General features: G+C 36.3%; 1 protein-coding gene across 5 annotated transcripts in view; it reads right to left on the bottom strand.

The window, feature by feature from the left end:
* Positions 1 to 25,183, bottom strand: part of ALS2 (alsin Rho guanine nucleotide exchange factor ALS2) — a 75,129-nt gene that overhangs the window by 19,766 nt on the left and 30,180 nt on the right. For 3 of the 5 annotated variants that reach the window (XR_006736945.1, XM_045559721.1, XM_045559723.1), the window contains exons 8-23: positions 25,030 to 25,107; positions 22,348 to 22,530; positions 19,874 to 20,045; positions 17,860 to 18,040; positions 15,969 to 16,034; positions 9,534 to 9,696; positions 7,374 to 7,505; positions 6,832 to 6,960; positions 6,332 to 6,402; positions 5,838 to 5,904; positions 5,299 to 5,501; positions 5,080 to 5,145; positions 3,939 to 4,037; positions 3,179 to 3,343; positions 1,635 to 1,746; positions 1,346 to 1,423 (exon numbers count right to left, since the gene is read on the bottom strand). Coding sequence is in view for 4 of the 5 variants with exons in the window: in XM_045559721.1 (XP_045415677.1) it covers positions 1,346 to 1,423; positions 1,635 to 1,746; positions 3,179 to 3,343; positions 3,939 to 4,037; positions 5,080 to 5,145; positions 5,299 to 5,501; positions 5,838 to 5,904; positions 6,332 to 6,402; positions 6,832 to 6,960; positions 7,374 to 7,505; positions 9,534 to 9,696; positions 15,969 to 16,034; positions 17,860 to 18,040; positions 19,874 to 20,045; positions 22,348 to 22,530; positions 25,030 to 25,107 (1,965 nt within the window). In the remaining variant the exon portion in view is untranslated. Of the gene's footprint in view, positions 1 to 1,345; positions 1,424 to 1,634; positions 1,747 to 3,178; positions 3,344 to 3,938; positions 4,038 to 5,079; positions 5,146 to 5,298; positions 5,502 to 5,837; positions 5,905 to 6,331; positions 6,403 to 6,831; positions 6,961 to 7,373; positions 7,506 to 9,533; positions 9,697 to 15,968; positions 16,035 to 17,859; positions 18,041 to 18,636; positions 18,708 to 19,873; positions 20,046 to 22,347; positions 22,531 to 25,029; positions 25,108 to 25,183 lie in introns of those variants that run through there. The other 2 variants (XM_045559724.1, XM_045559725.1) reach the window with 2 other exon arrangements.

Here is a 25,183-nt window from a genome sequence, read left to right as displayed (position 1 = left end):
AAAGAGACCATTAAGAAAATAAAAGACGAGTCACAGACTGTGAGAAAATATTTGCAATTTATATATCTGATAAAACACATGTATCCAGAATATATAAAGAACTCTTACAATTCAACAATAAGACCATACAAACAACCAAATTGTAGAAATGGGTAAAAGATTTGAATACACATCTCACCAAAGAAGATATATAAATCACTAATAAGCATATGAAAGTATGCTCTACATCACTGGTCACTAGGGAAATGCAAATTAACAGCAGGAGATACCACTTCATACCTACTTAAACAGCTACAAGGAAAAAGACAGAAACTAAGAAATATTTTTGATATGGAGAAATTAGAATCCTCACACATTGCTGATTGGAATGGAAAATGGTACAGCCACTTTGGAGAACGGTTTGACAGTTTCTTAATATGTTAAACAAGGCTGGGCGCAGTGGCTCACACCTGTAATCTTAGCACTTTGGGAGGCCCACGAGACGATTGCTTGAGGCCAGTTCGAGACCAACCTGAGCAAGAGTGAGACCCCTGTCTCTACAAAACAATAGAAAAATTAGCCAGGCGTGGTGGCGCGCATCTGTAACCCCAGCTACCTGGAAGGCTGAGGCAGGAGGATCCCTTGAGCCCAGGAGTTTGAGGTTGCAGTGAGCAATGATGATGCCACTGCACTCTAGCCTGGGTGACAGAGGGAGAGTCCCTGTCTCAAAAAAACAAAACAAAAATAAAAAAGGAAAAACAATATGTTAAACATCAACATACTATACAACCATACAACCCAGCCATTGTACTCCTAGATATCTACCCAACAGAAATGAAAACATATGTCTATACAAGTTGTATTCAAATGTTTACAGCAGCATTATTCACAAGAATACAAAGCTGGAAATAACTCAATGTCCATCAACTGGTGAATGGATAAATAAAATGTTGTTTTGAAGTATCATTCAGCAACAAAAAGGAACAAAGTACTATACATGCCACAATATGGAAAAACTTTAAAAACATTATGCTAAGTCCAAGAAGCCACACAGAAGAGACCACATGTATGATTCCATTTATATGAAAGGTCTAGAACAGGTAAATCTACGGAGGGATTAGTGGTGCCTGGAACTCAAAGCGGAAATGGAGGTGACTGTGAGTGGGCAGGAGTAACAGTTTTGGGTGATGGGAATGTTCTAAAACTGTATTATGGTGATTGTTGAACAACTCTACATATTTACTAAAAATCATTGAAATGTGCACTCATGGGTGAATTTTATGGCAGGTAAATGGACTTTTTTAAAGTCAAAAAACGTTGGTAAAAAAATGTATTAGAGAGAAAAAGAAGAAAGTTAGTTTCCAACCTTTCCACTAAGAGTCCAGTCATCTGAAAATTCTCCGTCATAGATAGTATCATCTTCGGAAAGTAAAACCCCATTTCCCTGTGAGAAGAAACGAAATGAAAATCATAATACATAAAATGCAGAGTAACTTAGAATGCATGCAGTCATATCCCCAAAGCCTTATCTAATCTTAAAAGACAAGGAAAACAGTACTAAGAAGGCAGAACATTAATAAAAAGATTATTTTAAAAGTTAAGGACACAGGAGTTTTAAAAAGTCAATAATAACTATATGCAAACATTCCACTCACCATCATTTTATTAAGGTGAAAGTTGCCTTCATAGTATAATCCAAACTGGGTAACTACCACACCATTCCCTTGACATACGTCATCTTGCCACATTCCCATATACTTTTCCCCCCTGCACAGAAATAAAAAGAAAAGAAGAAACACTGATGACAAATATAAAGTGGGGAAAAAACAGTTATCACATGGGAGATCCCAAGCATCAACCCTAGGTTGGTATCAGTTCCATTTTTCTAGTTAAAATGGTTAACTCTATCTCCCCAAACATGGGACAAAGTGATAGCAAAAGACATCTTACTCAGAGTAATGTTCTCTCAGGAATTTAATACTGTAGTCTACCTGACACACATCTGCATATAGTCCATATACTTCTTTGATAACTTTAAAATCCATAATTTTAAAAAAGAATGACGAGAATTCAATTCTAAATAATCTCATTCCAAATGTAATAGGCAGAATCAAACCTATGCATAATTTTTTTCTTTTTTTTTTCTTTTTTGCTAATGTTCTTGTCATGCAATATGCATAATTTTTTCTTACCCAAAAGCTTGCTAACTTAAAAAAGAAAATATTTGTATGCTACACATCTGATAAAGAGCTGATAACTAGAATCTGTATAGAACTCAGGAAAATCATCAAGAAAAAAATCAAACAACTGCATTAAAAAGTAGGCAAAGGAAATGAATAGAAACTTTTCAAAAGAAGACAGACTAAGGGCCACAAACATATGAAAAAATGCTCAACATCTCTATTCATCAGGAAAATGCAAACCAAAACCACAATGAGGCATCACTTATTTCCAGTGAGAATGGCTTTTATCAAAAAGTCCCAAAACAATAGGTACTGGCGTGGATGCAGAGAGATAGGAACACTCATACACTGCTGGTGGGACTGCAAACTAGTACAACTTCTGCGGAAAGTAATATGGAGATACCTCAAAGAGCTACAGGTAGAACTACCATTTGATCCAGCAATCCCATTACTAGGCATCTACCCAAAGAAAAAAAAAGACATTCTATAAAAAAGACATCTGCACTCGAATGTTTATAGCACCACAATTCACAATTGCAAAGATGTGGAAACAACCCAAGTGCCCATCAATACATAAGTAGATTAATAAAATGTGGTACACGTATAGCATGCTGTTCTACTCAGCCACAAAAAGCAATGGTGATCTAGCACCTCTTGTATTATCCTGGATAGAGCCGGAGCCCATTCTACTAAGTATCACAGGAATGGAAAAACAAGCACCATATGTACGTACCATCAAATTGGTATTAGCTGATCAACACTTATGTGCACATACAGTAGTAACTAACATTCAACGGGTGTTGGGCAGGTGGGAGGGGTGAGGAGGGGATGGATATATTCACATTTAATGGGTGCAGTGTGCACCATTGGGGGGGTGGACACCCTTGAAGCTCTGACTCGGGTTGGGCAAAGGCAATATATGTAACCCAAACATTTGTACCCCTGGAATATGCTGAAAAAAAAAAAAAAAATATATATATATATAAAACTTTGAAATTAGAAGCAGAATACTGTACCTAGTGATATCATCAAAGACACCATATCCTGCTTTCTTATCCAGTACCCACTGGCCAATGAACATACTGGGAGAAGAGGAAGTCAATTTTCCGCTTCGTAGGAGACCATGACCATGACGCATGTTATCTTGAAAACAGCCCTCAAACACTTCACCAGAGGCATAACTGTGGTTGGAAAGAATGAATAAATATCACATGCACATTGAATTCTGATGCTCATCTTTATAAAGTTTAGGAAATTCAAAACTATACTCATTCTTACTGGTAGCTAAAATTATTTGTTTATATGATTATTTTTCACCAATCAAAAAATCTCATCTTTGAATGATTAAGGCTAAGAAGTTAAAGACATCATAGATGTATTTGCATTAACATGGTGAAAAAAAATGTATCTTTAGTCCTTTATGGGAAAATGAAATAATGAGTTATCTATGACAGGGAAGAATAAAAAGTTCTGCCCATTAGAGTCACGTGATTAAAAATAAGATAAATTTGCAGATAAGAGATGTAGGCAACTCAATGAGAAATTTATGGTTTATAAGGTATGTATAATTTAGATAAGAACTATATTTAATAACCTAATATTTTTATCTTGTGATAGATGAGAAGTTAATCTTTAAAAGAGAAGACTTTACAGAGTTTCAGGCATTAGAAGAATAAATAAAATTTAATCCTTGAAAATTTTGGCTATACAAACATTTAGGTTTACATGGTTCTTTGAAAAAGCAGTACCAGTCCCCAGCCTTTCCAATGTTATTACCTGTAGACTCCTTGACCACACATTTTTCCTTCTTTCCAATGGCCCACATAATGATCTTCTTTGTTCATTGCCTTGTTTGGGATTCTGTACTCTCCATACCTGCCAAGGAAAATAAAAAAAGCAGAAGATGCTTTTATGACATATTCAGCTTTTGTATGTATATATCAGTAAACATTTTAACAGGGAAGATAGAGAAAAGATTTACCTATAGAAGAAAAGGGGTAAATGGAGTCTTAATTTAAGCTGAATCTATTACTTAAGCTGTTTGGCAAGTCTTAGAAGAGTAGGATATCAACCCCACTATAATGAGAGATTAGGTATTTTATCTCAAGTCCAATGAAAAAACAAAAGACCTGTGTCCTAGGCCTATCTATGTCACCAATTAGCCACATCACCTTGGATAAGCCCAGGTATCCAGATCCCTTTTCTGGATAATAAAGGGTGTAAATCTGATTATCTAAAGTCTCTTCTCATTCTAAAAATCCACAAAAAAGAGATTTTAAAACATTACAAAAATTTACATTATCACAAAGACAAAAAAATTACCTACTCAATTATCTATCTTTTTTATATAGTAAAATAAATTCTTAACATGATACAAAATACTTCGCTGCCATACATTAATGATGTAAATATATTTACAGTGTTGGAAAACATTACAAGCTTATACAAAAATAATGTCATTAAAGTATCATTAGGACATAATTTGGAAGAGTTCCCCTTTAAAATCTCAAAGAAATTAAGGATGATTTAAAACTACTGAAAGGAAAATTTCTCTATGTCCTTTGTAAAGGGGGCACTATTGTCTCAACAGTTTTACCATCAACATTACCCAAGGTTCTCAATCTTCACAACTTGGAAATGGATAGAAAACACCGTCCTATTTTAATAGATGGAAGACTGTGTAACTTGAGATCACGTGGCTATCAAGGTAAATGACTCAGTCTAGGTAAATCAGAGGAAGGTACTCCAGACTTTTAGCTCTCTTCATGAGCATGATAAGGCCTAATACATCATATGCGTTTCCAAAAAAAAACAACACAATAATCTACTACTTGTTTGAAAAGTAACTCGGAACACACAATAATATAATTTGTGACTGAACCTGAATTTACTCTCATGTTTTACGCAATTTCCTTACCCATCTTCCAAGCCATTCCTGAACATGCCAGAATACGTCTTTCCATCAGGCCACTTCAAAACCCCTCTGGAATGCATAGGGAAAGAATAATGCATGTTAATTAATGTTAATTAATGTAATCATTATGCAATCATAATGTAATGTAATTAATGTAATCAACACTTTTTCCATAATGTGGCTATCATCCTCAACCCAGGCATAAACCTGTAACATTTTCACCTGCCATGAGGCTTCCCTGAAAGCCAACGTCCATCATAGGTTGCATCTTTTAGGCGAGGATCCTTGTAGAAAGTATATTTGGCACTGCGTGAAATGGGGGGTTCCTGCCTCTGAACACTGCTGCCACTTCCGTAAGGTGGAAGATCAGATGTCCCCCTCAAAGCCTGATCCACAGCTTGGCTTACAGCCCGTAGCCACTTAGTCTAGGAGCAAAAAGTAAATGTCAGTAAACTTAAGGCAGCAACTCATCAAGCATTGTTTTAACTCCTGCTAGCTTTCCTTGGTGTAAATAATTTTTCTGTCTCCTAATGCTTTTCTTATTAATTAATACTGATTGGCTTTTGGTTCTCACTGCTATATGTTTAAAATTAAGTCGCATTAAAAAAACCAGAAACCTATAGTTTTGGTTAAATAAAGATTTGTCAGACCTAACTGTGGATCATTAGTAAAGTATGAACAATTTTTATTTCTTCTTTATTACCACAAGAGGCAGAACAAGCCAGGCCAAAGAGTGAAAGAAAATACCGTAATGGACTAACCTTTTCCTGGGGTGTTGATGAAATGAGAGTGAACTGCTCCTCAGGTGTAGTTATCTTTAAGCCATTCCTAAAATGTTCACAAGGATAAATACCAGTAGGTATGACAGTCTGTCATAATATCAATCCTCAAATATGAAAAGCAACCTATTTACTTCAAGAGGAGCAGAAGTCAATTAAATGTAAATGCTCATGCTCTGGATTTGGGTCCCACAGTAGGGGAGAGGACAGAGTAACTCTGCTCTGTGTGGAACAATGGGGATGTGAGCAATGGAGATGCCCTTCTACCGCCTATCATGATTTGCCATGATCTTCACAACAGGCCATTTCGTGATGCACAGGCCATTTTACTAACATGAGAGGAGGTTAGCCTCATTATGCAGAATGGGGAGGCAGCCTAGAAAGCCCTCCTGAGCTTTTTATCACATTTAAGGAAACAACCTGGGTAACAGAGGGAGAGAACTGGAGGGGGTGGCATAGGGAGGGGGCGCACTTACACACCACCAGCTTCTTCAGACAGTGGCTCCGCCCACAGCGTGGCCAAAGGGAAAACATGGTGCGTGGAAAACTGAAACAGAGAACATGGAGGCATGTCTACAAACGCCCACATAGACCTCAGGGTCTCTGCCGCATCCCGTTCATGTCATTAGCCCACACAGGCCTTGCAGTTTCTGCTGCACAACCCCCTTGAAATGGTTAAGTCCACGTGGGTGCCACCATCTCTGCCACACAGCCCCCAGTGGGGCTATCCCCAGAGGGCCTTGCTAATGCCAGGGGGTCTTGCTATCACTGTTGCAGGGACCCCTTCACATGGCTGACACTCATTCTTGAGTTGGAAACTAAAAAAGCTCTCTGAAATCCAGCCCACATCACCAACACAAGCTGTAGCTTTCAGCAAAATCACAATAGTTTTTAACACAAACTGATAGTATAATTAATTAGTAAATGTAATACTCCACCTTCTAGGGCCTGTTTTAAGGTTAGGAATCCAGCCTACCTGGGCATGGACCAGGACATCATTAAAGAGAATGAACCAATTCACAGAAAACCTCCCAGCATGCTGCAGAGATAGGGCTCGGTTACTGCTCTCACACAGCAGTCGACGCTCTGGCTTCCTCAAGGAATCCTGGAATTAAAAACAAAGTCAAACAATCAAAACTATTTTAGCATGCAAAGAGAAAATGAAACAGACACAAATCATATTTAGGGGAATTTGCTGGTCACAACTTAGCTTGGTGTTAAAGCTAAATTTAAATGGGATCCAAACACCTCATAAAGTTAGAGCTTAAAAGAGACTGGAAAGAAGACAGGAATAAACTAAAGTAGGCGAGGCGAGTCTTCAGAGAGGATTCCTAGAAATGAGGAAAGGTACTGATATTTACAGCATCCATTGCTATGGTCCTTAGACATTTTAGGAAAGGGGTCATTAAAACATTATTGCCATAAATACATGAGGAACACAGAAAATTATGACAATTGTTATGGAAATACCTACTGTTTGCTAGGGTAACAAATATAATAACAACAGGCATGGTTTACCGTCATTTTTCCAGGAAAAGTCTTCCAGAAGCCCAACGTGTATTCTGCTTCCTTCCTTTTCCTGCCGAGATGGAGAGCAAGAGACTCATAACAAGAACTGGAATCCTGCAGTTTCTGATATTCTGGAGATGTCTAGAGGCCAATAATTAAGGGGGGAAAAAAGAACATAAAACAATTATCCAGAATCTATAGCCTCTGTGTGATTTAGATATGTAGTATTAAATTTAGGGGGGAAAAAAATCAGCCCAAGAACATACTTCCCATTTTATCACACATAATATTAAAAAGATGTACACTGAAGGAAGCTGGGAAAAGAAGATTGGTTTCAGAAAAATTCTCCTGCATGCAGGTATGTATGAAATAGGGAATAACTCAAGTAGGGAAGAACTAAAAACTGGCAGTTATCGGTGAGGAGAGCAGCAGAGAACTCAGCATAGGGCAGGAGTTCTCAAATGTTTTGGTCTTAGGATCCCTTTGTTGTACACATGTGAGCAACATCTATCGATATTTGCCATATTAGAAAATAAAATTAAGAAATTTTAAAAATTCTTATTAACTTCAAATAACACTTTAAGTGAAAAAAACCTTTATTTTCCAAAATGCTGGCAATGGTCCATCATTTTTTTTTTCAAATCTCTTTATCTGGCTTAAAAGATAATAGCTGGATTTCATATCTGCTTTTCCATTTAATCTGTTATGATACATTGGTTGGTTGAAATAAATGAAGAAATTCTGGCCTTATAAAGGTATATAGTCGGAAAAGGGAGAAGTATTTTAATAGCTATTTCAAATAATTGTGAATATTCTCATTTGATACTATATTAAAACTTGTAAACTTTTTTTAAAGGGTAGCTGCAGTATGGAATCTGAAACCACAGCAATGAACTTTTTGTACTCTGTTACATTAAAATTCACTAGTCTATCTTGTACTTAGTACTGGTCATTTACCATGCATGATCTCGTAACACTGTAGACTGAACATTTAGAAAATACTGGTTGACGGAGTTATGCAAATCTTCCAAATATTGATACATTTTTTTTCTACAACATCAAAAATCACATGATAATATTACCACCAATCTCATCAGAAAAAGTCCTAAGTATTGGGAAACTGTCAGCCTCACAGCGGTAGATATATGTCTCTAACATTTTTGCTTAAAAGGTCATATTTTATCTTTGGCAACAAATACTGTGAGTTGTTCTCCTTGAAATGGCAAATTCATTTATTCATTTTCAAGAAAATATCTGCCAGTACCCAAATGTGAATTACCACAGCTATCAATTGTTCTTTCAAGTTTAGAAAAAGGCTCTCAATCACAATCATGCTTTTCCGTGAAAAACTATACTTCAGTAAGCAGAACTGTCTCATGCATACTTCCCATTTTATTACACATAATATTAAAAAGGTGTATACTCAACAGTTGAGGTTAAATAAGATTAATAATTTTTACGGCTTCATCAATCACATTCTTAAGCGACCTTGGAGTCATTACGGTTTCTCTAGAGCCCTTCAGAGTAGAAACGAAATGAAATCACACATTTCAGTACAATTTCAAAGGTGATTGTTTCAGGACCAGCTTTAACATACATCGATATCCTAGAGTGGAGCTAATTTCCTAGGACTGCACCTCATTTTATACAGAAAAGTGGGCTAGTTAACATTTGAGAAAATCCTATTTTAACATTCATTTCTCATAGCATTTTCTAAGGTAATAAAAACACCTGGCATGAGTCTACCATGAATACAAGCCAGGTGGCATCTCCACTGCCTTACAGGTATGCTCCATTATACTGAAAGCCAGAGCCTTAAAGAGCTCTTGTGTAACTCATACTCAATACACATTCAATAAACTTTGACAACTACTGAATGAGCAGCATCATAATAGGATCTCAACTTTAGACATAGTTTCACAAAATGAATAATAAAGTTAATCTTGATAAGGTCCTAAAAGGAAACTTAATCCACAGAAAACTAGGTTTATCCACAGTCATACTTTCCTCTTTCATTTCCTTGAAGAAATTTAATTAGACAGAGGTAAATATTAAATTAGTGGAGTTCCAGATCTTATGGTGGCATAATCTAAACAAACAAACAAACAAACAAATTACTATGATCTTTGGCTTTCCAACTGTTCAAAGTGGGTAAATATAAGAGCTTACCACTTCAAAACAAGTAGCAAGCTTTAGCAAAACTTTTGCATAATTATGAAGTCGTCTGATTGGCAAGAAAAACAAAGTATTCAGTATTTCCATCAACTGAGTGTTTTCTTCATTCACTTCTGATAAATCTTGCAAAAGCTCTTGGTTTTTATTTAAGAAATCACTGGAAGCAGAGGGAAAAAAGTTTCAGTTAATCATTTTGGTATTGATAATATGCATGATATTAAATAGAAAATCTCACTACATAGTACCTTTTTCAGAATGCACATTTTTAGGTGCTATGAAAGTAGAAGATAAATACAATGAAATAAGCCAGATAAAATTAAAAGAATTTCCCTATCTATAAAATAGGACTTTTTTGAGTATAAAAAGTAGCAAATGGCAGCAATAGTAACTCCAACAGAAATGGTTAATCACGCAATTGTGCTTTAAGTTCTAGGAAATGAATCATGTATTCCACAATTTCAGGGAATAATCAGAGAACAGCTGACATCCATTACCTGTTAATTTAAAGCCAAAAGTCACAGCAATAAATGGCAGGACTAATTTCTCTAATCAATTGTGCTACACAAAAATAGTGGAGGAAAAGCAAAGTTCTTTGCTCCAACAGATTTAGCATGGATATTAAAAACTTCTGATTTCTTTTTTCCTTCAATTATTGATCACCTAGTAAGAGTTTATTACAGAAGAGTAATAAAAGCTGCAAGAACCAGTACTACAATTGACAGGAAACAGCAAAGCAAATTATATGTGAAGAATTCAAAGCTGAGATCTTCAAAAGCATTTCAAACTGAAGCTAAAATTTAGTTTTTATATTCAAAAATTTTACTACAAATTTTAATGCTGATCAGTAACCCATTGAGACTGTACTCACCAGACCAAAACACTTGCAAGGATTGTAAAGTAGTAAGAGTTGGTGGGACAGAATAATTATCTGTCATTTAAGAAGCAACAATTATGCACCAGGCACTACCCTGAGTGCTTTACAAACATTATACTACAATTCTTAGCTACAAGGCCTAAAATAAGACACACTGTCACACAAACTATAAGACAAAAATGAGTCATTATATAATCCCTTAGAGAACTATGGAGTAAAGAGACATTTAACCCAGAAATTGTGAAATATTATCTTGGAAAAATGGAATAAGAATACATAACAATTTCCAGGAACCTAAAAGTTCAATGGCACAAATCTAATTGTTGTATAATACAGAGATGTAGGAGATCTTGGATGGAGGGCTCTGGGAAACAAGGCCCAGATTTTTATTTATATTTGGCTTGTACTGATGCTACTTCCTCCTCTATGGTCTACTGCAGAGATCAGCTGAGGACACTCATTTAATCCTACAAGTGTTCTGCTTTAACCTGTTCCTGTGAGATGGAGATAGGACATGGTGAGCACATACTCCCTTGGACCCTATCTTCCCTGGATACCCAGGACTCATTCCACACTAGACCAGAAATATTCCAACTCTTGTGAACCCCATTACTTTCCAGGACTCATTCATGTCCTCACCTACAATCTTCCCCCAAAGAAGCTCAGGTATGCTTGCATGAAATCTGAACCAGAGACTGATCAGTTTATCTTCTCTTGGGAGTTTTTAATCTAATAGTGGCAATATTACTCTTTCCTTACATGGCTAGGTTTGTATTTACTCAGATTTTTAAAGTAAAAATAAATATATTAAAGTTAGAAACAACTCAAGTGTCCACCAACAGATGGATGGATAAACAAAATGTGGTAGAGTAATCACATACAATGGATTATTCTATGCTACAACATAATGGAGCTTGAAAACACTATGTTTAAGGAAATAAGCCAGACACAGAGGGACAAATGTATGACTCTACTTATAAATGGTACCTAGAAGAGACAGATCCACAGAGAAAGGAAGTAGAAGTTACCAGAGCCAGAGAGTAGACAATATGAGGAAATTCTTATTTAATAGGCACTGAGTTTTTGTTGGGGATGATGAAAAAGTTATGAATGTGGAAAGTAGTGATAGTTATATAACACTGTGAATGTATGTGAGGCCCCTAAATTGTACATCTATGAATGATTAAAATGATAAACATTATATTACATATATTCTACCATAATTAAGAAAAAAAAAGCCCTGTATAATAATCAAACCACCAAGCAAGCCTGATGTGAGCAGCTAAACAATAAACTGGCTGAGCGATGAGCTCCTGGTAACAGCATCCAAGATCCACCAACTGCCCTGTGGGCTCACTGGCTGTGCTCTAGTCTCAAAGGTCTCAAACTTTCTCTTTCAGAATGAAATCTCTAAAATAATTTTAAATATTGACTTTATAAAAAGAAATTGAGAAAAGATGTCATTACTGCCTTTCACTAATGTAAAACCCAGGTGTTCGTGAACCACCACTTGGGAAAGTGCTGCCCAAATCCAGACTTGATATCTGGCACCATTGCTCAGAGTCACTGGCGTACGTGAGAAGCAGTAAACAGAGGCTTTCAACCATGCCATCTTCCTTAGCTGCTCTAACAAGCAGTCAGGTTAATCCTTGAATACTATGACTCTGACTCTGAAATACCAGAGAAAGGTCAACAATAAAGCAGAATAGGAACCAGGATCAGCAACTGCCATAGCCCTTAGAAGCCCAGAAGCCTCCCATTTAAATTGCAATAAGTCTCCATCTATTTTTACAACCTTCTGTAATTAACTTGTTTTTCTTCAAGCATTACTATTTGCAAAAGTTAAGTATTCAATTTTTTCTGCTCCATTTAATTGCTGGTTTGGCTACAAACACTTTTTCCTACTTTCTTTGGCCATGATGCAGCATTTCACCAACATTAATGGTTAAATAAGCTATTTTAGTCATTCTAATGAACAGATTATAAATAATAAATGTAAAATCAGTCATCATAAATGTAAACTTGTCAAAGTCAAAAGTCCTCAGACTGACAAAACAACAAAGCAGTAAGTCCATCCATTTGCTGCTTATAAGAAATATACAAAAACATTACATTACAATGCAGAAAGGCTGACAGTAAAAGAGTGGTAAAAATGGCCAGGCACAGTGGCTTGCACCTGCAACCCTAGCACTTTGGGAAGCTGAGCAGGGAGGATCGGTTGAAGCCAGGAGTTCGAGACCAGCCTGAGCAAAAGTGAGACCCCACCTCTACAAAAACTAGAAAAATTAGTCAAGCATGGTGGTGTACACCTGTAGTCCCAGCTACTTTACTTGGGAGGCTGAGGGAGGAGGATCACTTGATCCAGGAGTTTGAGGCTGCAGTAAGCTATGATTGCACCACTGCACTCCAGCCTAGATGACAGAGCAAGACCCTGCCTCAAAAATAAATAAATAAATAAATATGGTAAAAGAAAATCTACTATATAAGGTTAAAGACATAACAGACTTGAATTTGTCATTTAAAAAATAAAGGTCTAGGCTGGGCGCGGTGGCTCACGCCTGTAATCCTAGCACTCTGGGAGGCCGAGGCGGGTGGATCGCTCGAGGTCAGGAGTTCGAGAACAGCCTGAGCAAGAGTGAGACCCTGTCTCTACTAAAAATAGAAAGAAATTATCTGGCTAACTAAAATATATATAGAAAAAAATTAGCTGGGCATGGTGGCGCATGCCTGTAGTCCCAGCTACTCGGGAGGCTGAGGCAGTAGGATTGCTTAAGCCCAGGAGTTTGAGGTTGTTGTGAGCTAGGCTGACGCCACGGCACTCACTCTAGCCAGGGCAACAAAGCGACACTCTGTCTCAAAAAATAAAAAAAATAAAAAAATAAAGGTCAAACCCCTGTATTTTGGAAATGAACAAACACATGACAAGAGTCAAAGAAGAATTCATAATAAAAATTAGAAAAATATTTAGTACTAATTGCCTATAAAAACAAAATATATCAAAATGTGTAAGATATCGCTAAAGCATTAATTAGAGGGAAATTTATAGCCTTAAATGACTATATTAGAAAAATAAAAAGTTGAAAAATTATTGAACTAAGTGTAAAACTCATGAAATGAAATTGTAAGAAATTAACAAGTGAGGTCAGGTGCAGTGGCTCACGCCTGTAATCCTAGCACTCTGGGAGGCTGAGGTGGGAGGATCGCTTGAGGTCAGGAGTTTGAGACCAGCCTGAGCAAGAGCGAGACCCCATCTCTACTAAAAATAGAAAGAAATTATATGGACAGCTAAAAATATATATATAGAAAAATTAGCCGGGCATGGTGGCACATGCCTGTAGTCCCAGCTACTCGGGAGGCTGAGGCAGAAGGATTGCTTAAGCCCAGGAACTTGATGTTGCTGTGAGCTAGGCTGACTCCACGGCACTCTAGCCCGGGCAACAGAGCAAGACTCTGTCTCAAAAAAAAAAAAAAAAAAAGAAATTAACAAGTGAATACAAAGTAGAAAGAAATAAAGAGGAAAAATTAATGAAATTTAAAAAAAGAAAGAGTGGGTGAGGTGGCTTACACCTGTAATCCTAGCACTCTGGGAGGCCAAGGCTGGAAGATTACTTGAGACCAAGAGTTCAAGACAGCCTGAGCAAGAGCAAGACCCCATCTCTATAAAAACTAGAAAAAATTAGTGAGGTGTGGTGGCATACATTTGTAGTCCTATCTACTCAGGAGGCTGAGGCAGGAGGATCACTTGAGCCCAGGAGTCTGAGGTTGCGGTGAGCTATGATGATGCCACTGTACTCTAGCCAGGTCAACAGAGCAAGACTCTGTCTTAAAAGAAAGAGAAAAGGAAAGAAAGGATCAACTAATTTTTGAAAAGATTAATAAGAAGGGGTATACTGGTGACAAGACTGATGAAGATAAAAAATATAAAAGGCCCAAATAAATAATAGGAATGAAAAATATGGAGCATAACTATAGTTACTACAGAGGTGAAAACACCTTAAGATAATGCTAGGAACATCATACCAATAAATTTAAAAACAAGGATGCAATGAACAATTTTCTAGAGAAATATAATTAACCAAAGCCATAAGAAGAAATATAGACCTGAACAGACCTATTCATTAAAGAAACTAAATTGGTAGTTTAAAAACTCCCTACAGCAAATGACTCATGAAAGCCATATATTTTTACAGATGAATTTTACCAAATCATCAAAGTACAAAGAATCGCTATCTCATACAAACTCTTCCAGAAAATAGAAAAGGAGAGAAGGCTCTCCAACCCTTTTCATAATTGCTCATGCAATCCTTTTACCAAAATTGGGCAAGTTCAGAAGAGAAGTAAAACCTCATCTTCATATAGATAGATACAAATGTCTTAAATACAGTGGCCCTCTGTATTGGTGGGTTCCAATTCTGCGGATTCAACCAACCTCAGATCAAAAATATTCAAGAAAGAAAATAGTGCATCTGTACTGAACATGTACAGACCTTTTTCCTTATTATTTTGTAAATAATACAGTATAACAATTATTTACATAGCATTTACATTGTATTAGGTATTATAAGCAATCTAGAGAGGATTTAAAGTATATGGAAGGTTGTGCATATGTTATATGCAAATACTACGCCATTTTATACCAGGGACTTCAATATCTGTGGATTTTGGTATCTTGGGGAGGTCCTGGAACCAATCTGCAAATTGAATCCAGCAATGCATTTAAAAACTAATACATAAAGACCACTGAATTTACCTTGGAAACTCAAGGATATTTAACATTATAAAAATCAATTCTGCTCTAAATTTAGGAATAGGGGCTTTTTAATCCTATAAATGATATCTACCAAAAACCTAAGGAATTACCTTTAAGGGTGAAATATTAAAAATATTCCCTTTAAAATCAGAAATGAGATTAAGATGTTATTAGCACTGATTCTTGTAGGATAAAGATCAAAAGCAACCATGGCAAAACATTAACATCTGTTAAATCTGAGTGGTGATTACATTTGAACTATTTTCTATTAAAACACAGAATTTTTAAACACTTGTACCTTAATTAACACTTGTTGAGAAACTACACAGTTCAGAATTTTGCCTCATGTAAGGAGCTTTTATATTATTTACTCAGAAGCTAAATATGAATACTTTATATTTGTGCAAACAATTTGTACTTTCCTGGGTACCATAAAATACAATATCTGTTTCTTAACCAGCAGGGAAGAAAACGTTCCCATTTTTCAGATGAAGAAAATCAGGTTTACTGAGGTGAAGAGAGTTGTCCAAAGGGTCAGGGATAATAAGTGATAGCACTAAAGAAGGACCCAGATCTTGTGCCTTTTCATTCAGTGCTTTTTCAATACCATACTACTTCTAATGATAATCAGGCCAACAGTATTAAATACTTGTCCTTTACAAGAGTTAGTCAAAGTCTACATTTTGATTCGTTTGGTAAAATGACCAAGTCAAAGCTTTCCCTGGGCACTAAAAAACACAGACCACTATAAAAAGTTTGATCTTCGGCTGTTAGAATGAGAACTGGAAGGTATGTATTTGCTTACATGGCAGGCTTAGCAAGAAGCTGGAATCCTCCCATAACCAGGAAATTTGTAATAGACGTGCAGTACCTTGAGTGGAAAAGAAAACATATGCACATTAGTGTTGAAATGTAAATTAGTTCTCTGGAGCTTTCTCACCAATGAGTTTCAGAAATTTTGTGATGTCAACATTTGTGAACTGTAAAGGACTGAAGAGAAGGACAGGCTGTGTGATAATCACCATAATAAAGTTGTGGTCGATGCCACTTTAGTAAAGAAGGTAATATGCGAGGAAATTTTAAAAACATCTAAAGCTATGTAGAAGATGCTATAATTTACTTGGTAAATATTACTTGGTAACTTAATTAACAAATAAGAAAATATCATTAAAATAGTTGAATTTTTAATGAAAAGTTTCTCTAATCTTCACTACAGGTTTTCCAATTAAGTCTTCAGAAACAAATATTAGTGGAGGTAAGAAAATATGTTAAAAGTGCTTTACTGAGGCAGTGTTAAAAAATGTTAATTAAATATTGATACACTGCTAGAGAGCAAGTCTAGATATACTGCTTTGAGCTATATACATTTCTTCCATACTCCTGAGCTGGCAAATGTAACCACCTGACTGAGAGAGAAGGGAAATTCCTACTAAAAATAGCTGAAGGTACTATATACTTGAAAATGGTTACAATGGTAAACTTTGTGATGTATACTTTATCACAATTTAAAATGATTTTTTAAATTTACATATAAACCCAGATATTCTATTTGCTCCATCTATAGGAATAAAATAGTATCAAGTTCTCCTATTTTTATTTTTCATGTCTGAAAGATGATGAGTTAAAAGACTCAAACCATGATATTTTCTCTCAGACAACGGCTTTGAATATATTCAATTTTGCTTAGCATTAAAATAGCATGTATTTATTTTCACCTATATGTATAAATCTGAAAGGAAATACACTAAAATGATAAACAGTGGTTATTTCTAGTGGGAGGATTATGGGTAACTTTTGATTATATTTATTTGTAGAGTTTTCAATAACAAACATACATAATCTATAAGTAACCAAAACAAAACACATATGACCTCCCTGAGGGTAGGTGCTCTGTACTGGCTCCATGCCGTGGCTACTGTGGACTTGGAGCTCCACGCAATGCCTGTCACTTAGTGGACACTCAAGTCAATATGTGTTGGATGGATGAAGTATGAATGAATACAGAACAAAATCTATACATACTTCAGATCAACAGCATGACCTGATATATATAATTTGGGCGCTGTAGTCATAGTACCCAAATTATGCCTTGCATTGTAATATCAAAATACAAATTAGAAAAAAGTTACAAATATTTTAAGTGATATTTTCATATATACTTGGGATATTTTACTTGAAAAACATGAAAAGAACCTTAAATAACTATTCTAGATTTAATTACGAAAATATCTTTACATTAAAAGTAGTTAGGTCTTTTAAACCCTCCATTTACATAATAGAAAGCAGACATCAGAACAGCTCCATACTTACAATCAGCAGTTGGTCTTAAAATATTATAATTTGTTTAGTTACTTATTTCTTCACAATTTAGTACAATTAAGTAAACAAAATTGTTTTCTATAGAACCAGGTTTATTATAGTAGATTTTATGTAAATTAAGTACATTATCAATCATTCTGCTAGACTATAGAAGGAAACATAAGAATTCATTATTTTTAAATCTTTTTTTTTTCCCCTTGGAGAAAAGTAAATTTTAGCAATGCAGAACTATAGTTGGCTTAAGATTAAAATACTGCTTTGCAATTTCTATTACCTTATATCACTCTCCCTAATCTAGTCTCTTCTGATTAAGGAGCTGTTCTCCTTGGCAGAATAACCCTGCAGAGATTGAACATGACACGGGACTGGATACTTGCTCTGTATAACTATCCAAGAAGAGACTTGCATGCTTCAGGATGACCAAACTCCTGGCTTCCTTTATCCCTTGAAGGAAGCTGCTCAGTGAGGCTCCATGCTGACCGATTAGGTAACACAGCTTGCTGAATCGGCTTGCCACCTCCTGCAACAGCTGGACTGTACTTACAGTGCCCAAATTTTCTGTAACAAAATGATGATGATAATAACAACATAACCTGTAGACTGCGTTCTTTATTATAATTTGTTTATTCTTAACTTTTTCTAGCGTTCTTTATTATGATCATGTGATCACAATTATAAATTCCCCTTATCTAAGAACACTAAACATGGTGACATACACTCTCAACTAAGGAACCTAAATAATTACAGTGTTGAAGCAACTTCAGAGATCACAGAGTTCAGTCATGTGAGGAACTTGTTAAAAACAAATTCACAGATTCCTTATAGATTCTGACCCAGTAAGTCTGGTAGTAAGATCCAAGGATGGTTGGGTTTTTTTATTAAAGGCTTTCCAGATGATTTTGAAGATTAGCCAAATTTGAGAACCACTGAGCTAATTCAAGGCAAGAGAAGGGAAGTGAACCACCTAATTTCATACAACTGAATAGAGACGGCCGGGAATTAAACTCACTTCTGTAGTTGTATCTTTGTTGATATTTTCAACTTTTTGTACTGACTCCAGCATTCTGCTTGATTCTTGGACAGGCCCAACCCTTCGGTGCAGAGAAGACAATCCAAAAATCTGATTGCCTAGGATGCTCTGAATTTCATAGAGGGTATATCAGGAAATTATCTGCTTGCAAGTCTAAAGTTCCTCATTTCTAGGACTTCTTTCCAAGCAATTAGGCTGATAAATAGACCAAGAAAGACCAACACAGAAATCAGGAACCAGGACAGGAAAAAGGCAGATATAACTCTCTTTTTCAGAGCAATCCAGGAAGCTTCCAGCTTGGATTGCTTCCTTTCCCTTGCCAAAGTCCTGGAGTGTTAGGCCCATCCAGAGGAGGGTAATTTATAGAACAGGGACTCTACAACACTTAAAAAAGCAGAACATATTAAAAGCAAAAACAAACAAACAAACAAAAAATGCAAACAGTCCCCAACTTACAAAGGGATTGTAGTCATAAAGACTGTAAATTGTTTGAGAAGCACATGTTTTTCCATTAGTAACACTGGGCTGACCCACACAAGCCAATATCACTGATCCACTAGAATATTAGCCTGAGTTCTGGGTTCTCAGAGGGGTCCAAGGAATGCAGGAAAGAGAAAGAAAAAGAAAATTTCCTCTTCATTGAGCATAGGGCCAAGCCTAGATAAAATTTTGAAATAGGAGAAGTTTATCTTCAACAGCCCTCCAATCTGCATTTTGCGTTCCTTCCTAACCTGCCAGAGGCCCCAGGTACCTAGTATACATGGACAGTGGCATCCCATCTAGTACTACTGTAACCCATTTCCTCTGTATTAGCTTCTTACTTCCAATCCCTCTTTGTAGCTGAGTAAAGCTAACAATCAGATTTAATCAATTCATGCTGTGTGTTAAGACCTTTAACACTTTTACAGTTATACACAATTTTAAGAGACTACTTGTAAATCCAAATAAATCTCTACTTGACATAATTCTAAAAACTATAACAAGAAAACAGAAAATTCAGTAGTATAATGGAAGATCTCTTAGGACTAGAAGGGTTGGAAGTGTTGATTAGAAGTCTAGCTTCTAGAGTCAACTTTCTCAAAGTTGTTTCTGCTGCTCTGCCATGAATATGCTAAGTTACATTTTCCACAAGTAGAAGGAGCTCTGGGAGTGGTGAGATAGGGCAGGAGCAGCTGGGCTATTGACAAATTGGAAACAGTTTGTAAGTTGTTGACTGCCTGCATACAAAAAACAGAGAGAGAGAATGGAAAAGAGAAAGGAATAAACTATAACCCAAAAGCCTTCTTTACTTGTGATATGGGAAGAAGAGATAAAACAAAGCACTAATGATTTGGTGGCGGGGAACAGAGGTTTCAACTTACCTAAACTGAGAAGAGGCCTGAGAATCTGAGATTTGATATCGCTTAGCTTTGAATAGAACCGTCTTTCCGTAGTAGCCAACTCATGGAGACTGGCGATATAACCCATAATGTTTTTATCCACCAAGGCTAGATAGCTATCTTTTCCTGCTGTCACTCTGCTTATATAGCCCAGCTGAAACACAAGAAAATGAAAAGATTAAAGATTATATTAATTTTATTTTATATATTTACTAGTAGTAATTTGGTGTGTTGAAGCTGGCTCATGTCAGCTGACAAGAGCCAACTGTTAAATATTCAGGAAGTTTGCAAGCAGGTAATTAAACCATTGGTAGCTTGAAAGTGGCCATAATGAAAATGTGCAAACACTACAGACCAGGATTGGTTTTTTTTTAGAGCTAGTTTACCAGTACACCATTATTATATATGTATATCTGAATCTATACATAACTGTATACATCTACTTTCATTTATCTCCAAGATACATTTTATTTCACATTAGAAGTGTTTTGGAAACATAGACATATATAAAGATCCAAATGATAGGGATACATGTCTCAGGATTCCCCTTTGCATGAAATAAGATTAATGACAGCAGAGATGTCTGTGCTGTATATCAAAATATCAAGGATCTAAGAGGTAACTTGCCTCTTAAAAACATAATTTAAAGGGATTTTAAAAGGGACTTTTTGTCATTTACCCATGATACCAGTGAACAAAAAACATTCAATATCTTTGTTCACATATTCTATTAAACTAAGCAGGCAAGCTGCAGACCCAATGGACTATTAACATCCCATGGTAACCAAAGACACATACTAGAGCTTCATCCTTTTCATCAGCCTATTTCATCCTTTATCTAGACTGCTAAAGCTTTCATGGGGAATGTGGATCCAGGGCCAACAATGGCATAGAGTCAATTGGCATGCCCAAAATAACAGGCTATACATAGGCAAAGAGCCAAATCTCGGCCAATGTTGCCTTTAGCAAGAAAAATCTTGTCCCTATACATTCATAACTTAATAGCCAGAAAAATAAACACAAAGACTAAAAAAAAAAAAAAATACAGTACATAGGATATATTACTCAGGAAGAATGAGAAATCCAGAATGTACTAGCTTTGAGGGTTCAATTTCCCTGCAGCATGTCACTTTGAGGATCTGAGTTATTTTATGGGAAAAAAGAAAACCAGAAATAGGCCAATGGTTTAAGTTTATGAAAAAGAGACAGGAAGTAAGAAAGCAGATCAAATAAAAAATAAGGGGATAAAATGAAAAGCTAAGAGAAGAGATGAAGCAGTGGGAAACAGAGTACTGCTGGTGGTCTGTCAGGTCTTTCATGGTTTGCCATGAGCCATCTCAGGCCCCTGAAATTTTTACTTCCCACTTATAGTTAAAAATTCATCTATTCTATTTCTATTCTAACTCACCTATGAGGAGTCCATGACTGCAGTTAGGAAACTTCACTATAAAATGTACTTTCCAATATTCCTACATGAGGGTGTTAATCAACAATTATTGTTTTTTTAAAGAGAGAGGGTCTCCCTCTATTGCCCAGGCTGAAGTACAGCTCACTGTAACCCTGAATTCCTAGGTTCAAGTGATCCTCCTCTCTCAGCCTCCCGAGTAGCTAGGACTACAGGTATGAACCACCCTGCCCAGCTAATTTTTTTTTTTTTTTTAAACAGAGTCTCGCTCTGTTGCCCGGGCTAGACTGAGTGCCGTGGCATCAGCCTAGCTCACAGCAACCTCAGACTCCTGGGCTCAAGCGATCCTACTGCCTCAGCCTCCCTAGTAGCTGGGACTACAGGCATGCGCCACCATGCCTGGCTAATTTTTTTTGTATATATATATTTTAGTTGGCCAGATAATTTCTTTCTATTTTTTTAGTAGAGATGGGGTCTCACTCTTGCTCAGGCTGGTCTCGAACTCCTGACCTCGAGTGATCCACCCGCCTCGGCCTCCCAGAGCTAGGATTACAGGCGTGAGCCACTGCGCCCGGCCATTGCCCAGCTAATTTTTAAATTTTTTTGTAGAGACAGGGTCTCACTATGTTGCCCAGGCTGTTCTCAAACTCCTGGGTTCAAGCAGTCCTCTCACTTTGGCCTCCCAAGTGCTGGGATTACTGGTGTGAGCCACCATGCCTGGTAACAATTATTTATAAACGTATTATGAAGCTATAGCAATGAATGAAAAAGGCTAAAATCCCTACCCCTTATAAACCTTACATTATAGTAAGGAGGACAAACAATGAATAAAATAAGTAAATGATACAGTGTATTAGATGGTGATAGGTACTATGAAGAGAATAAGGAAGGAAAAGAGGATAAAGAGTAAAGGAGGATTGGAAGGGGTTTGCAATTTTAAATGAGGTAGTCAGAGATAATAATAGTTAGGCAAACACACAAATAAAAAATGAAAACAAAAGACTTCTCATGTGTTATAGAATGTAGGCCTTAGGATCCAATTCCTGTTCACCTTACTACAGGAGAGAAGTACTGGAGTCTTAGTACCACTGTGATTCTCTGGAAGGTTGTCACCTTCTGTAGGATCCTGTCGACCACTGTAATATAACCCGGGCTGGAAGTCTTCTGTATCCACTAAAAACAGGGAATAATCCTGGCCTGCGGCTATACTCCAGATTCCATTTTCACTGCTTATCTGCAATGATAGAAAGATATTGTCTGTAGAAAATAAAGGCAATCAGAAAGAACTTCAGATCCATAGGAATTAAAATGTTAGGTTAAACAGGCATGGTACAAAGTAAGTCATATCTCAGAGGACAAAATTCACCCAACAATATCCCCAATCAAATGTAGAACAGGTGCAAGAGTAGGAAGGAATTCCTTGCTCAGCTTTTAAATTTAGAACTGCATTGTTTTTATAAAAATCTGAAAAATTAGAATTTAAAAAGGAAAAAACCACAAATCTAATTTTTTAGTTAATTTTGGAAGTCTGTACAAGACTTAGACTGTATTACAATGAAGAGACCAGTAAACTTCTAGAGCCCTACTCTAGACAACTAGGACATACCTTTGTCCATCCATATTTGGCTATGTGCACAAAAATCAAGGTAAAAAGAAAACAATCTAACTCTTGGAACTCTCTACCTCTCTGATGGGACTTCACTGTGCCAACTCCTAAGATGTTGAAATAAGGAGGACCCCTCAGAAGTCCGTCTTATCTGGATCACCTAGACCAGCGGTTCTGATGCAGTAGCAGCAATCACCTGGGAACACGTTAGAAATGCAAACTCTCAAGCCTCAGAGCTATTGGAGGTCCAACCCTGTTTTAACAAGCCCTCCAAGTGATTCCAACGTATACAAAAGTTTGAGAAGCATTGCCTTAAATCGATCATTTTCAAATCTTAGGATTCTACATGGAGATGAAGCAGCCACCATGGAAAGGCAGGTGTCAGGGCTCTAGAGCCCCCCTCCGTCCTTCAACCAAAGTAGTTCCTCATTTGTCTTCTTTATGTGTGGATTCCTCATAAGATTACATTTGAAGAAAGTGTATTACTGCAAAAATTACCACTCCCAACCTCCAGACTCGGCTCCCAGCTTCAGCCTTGAGCCCTAGACTAATAAGAAAAACAAACAAACAAAAAAACCCCTAATCTGTTAGATCCTTTGTGTCTGGATAGTTTCAGCACTGACTCCTAGAGTGATAAACGAAAAACTCCTAATCCATTAGTTCCTTAGTATCCAAATCATAGGTGATTGTGTGAGTGAGTGAGAGTGTATGTGTTTCTATTACTCTACAGCTATCCTCCTCTGGCATGACACAATCTCAAATTCAAGCTACCCAAATAACTGACTACCTGTTCACTTTGTAAAGGATAAATTAAAATTTTTACAGTAGGAAAGAGTCTTCTTCCTAGCTTCTAATCAATTCAAATCTCACTCTGCCTTGATTTTTAATTCTCACAGATTAATTATAATGACTTCAAAATGTTTTTCTCACCCTTCCCCAAATAAAAAACCAAGATCCTAATGCTGTAATTCTTAGAGGTAAAGCTAAAGAATTATGAAACTAAAATCTTACAACAAAATCTCTTGTTTGGCTCTAAAATGTTACAAAGAAGTTTGATCTCCAGGGTTTCCATGCTACATTATGAAACTTTCCTTAGTATGGATAAGTGCATTTTCTACTTCATTCAAATGAATAAAAACAAGGAACAATGATAATGAAATACCAGAAACTGAATAGCTTACTACTGAAATGTTTTATACTGAAAATATTTAAGATTGGAACTCGAAGTAATAACTGTTTCCTAACGTTTTGTGAAGTCTTTTCTTCCCAGTAAAATTAAGTACACTGAAATGAAAGGCAGCATGTTCACACTGCATATATGAATTACTGGAATTGTTTTAACTCTAGCTTACATTCAAATCACTTCCTGAAATAGAGATAACTAGCATTTTCTAGTCTTCATTACTCTAGAGGTATCATGTTTTGGAATGGGGGGATATCAAACTATACATGCACAAGCTCGATATTCCATTCTGTTTTGCTCACCATGCACACTCCCCCTCCCACTTCCACCAAAAAATCCCAAAAGCTTTGTATAAGGAACAAATACTATTGATGAGAATTCAGTACTTCCTCAGGTTGTAGGAGAAAACAAGGTTGAGAAACACTACTCTAGAATTGTGTCAAAGGAACTTGAAACTACCAATCTTTCAATAGCATTATATAACTATGTAAACCTAAAAAAGTTTACTAAAAGGTTATACTACTGTGTATATTATTTTTAAAAACACACAAAAACATTATACTACCAAATCTTATGTAAAAGTCAGACTTAATTGAAAACCAAAGAGTAGACATTTGGTAAAGCTCAGAAAACATCATAGTCCTGGAAACATGCTTTTTTAAAAGAAAGCATTTTCTCATTTTTCACTTTAAAAAAAGCAAAAGGACTATGAATATTCAATGAACAGTTGATGCTAAGAAAATAAATATAAATTAACACATAAAAAAGGACACTTAGCTTGAAAAGAAGCGGCTTCATGTTTTTAAAAAAATTTCTTAAGAATATCAAAACAAATTTAGGTTACAAATACACAATTCCCTAATATTTTAAAATAAGAAAAGGAGAAATATAAAGTGTTATGCTTAGAATTCCGGAATAAGTTACTATCAAGTTCACAAAAGTACCTTTGCAAGACGAGGAACTGTTGTTGGAAAATCAGAATGCCCCAGTTGACCAAAGGTATTGCTACCCCATGAATAAACCTATTAAAAAAACCATAGGAAAGTAGGTGAGAGTTGTGAATCTGATCTCACACTTCAACTCTGAACCTTTATAACA

This window comes from Lemur catta, chromosome 8 (genome assembly GCF_020740605.2).
Source record: "Lemur catta isolate mLemCat1 chromosome 8, mLemCat1.pri, whole genome shotgun sequence".
In the NCBI taxonomy this organism is placed as follows: Eukaryota; Metazoa; Chordata; class Mammalia; order Primates; family Lemuridae; genus Lemur; species Lemur catta.
Note: the sequence above shows the minus strand (reverse complement) of the source record. Positions and strands in the feature narration are given on the sequence as shown.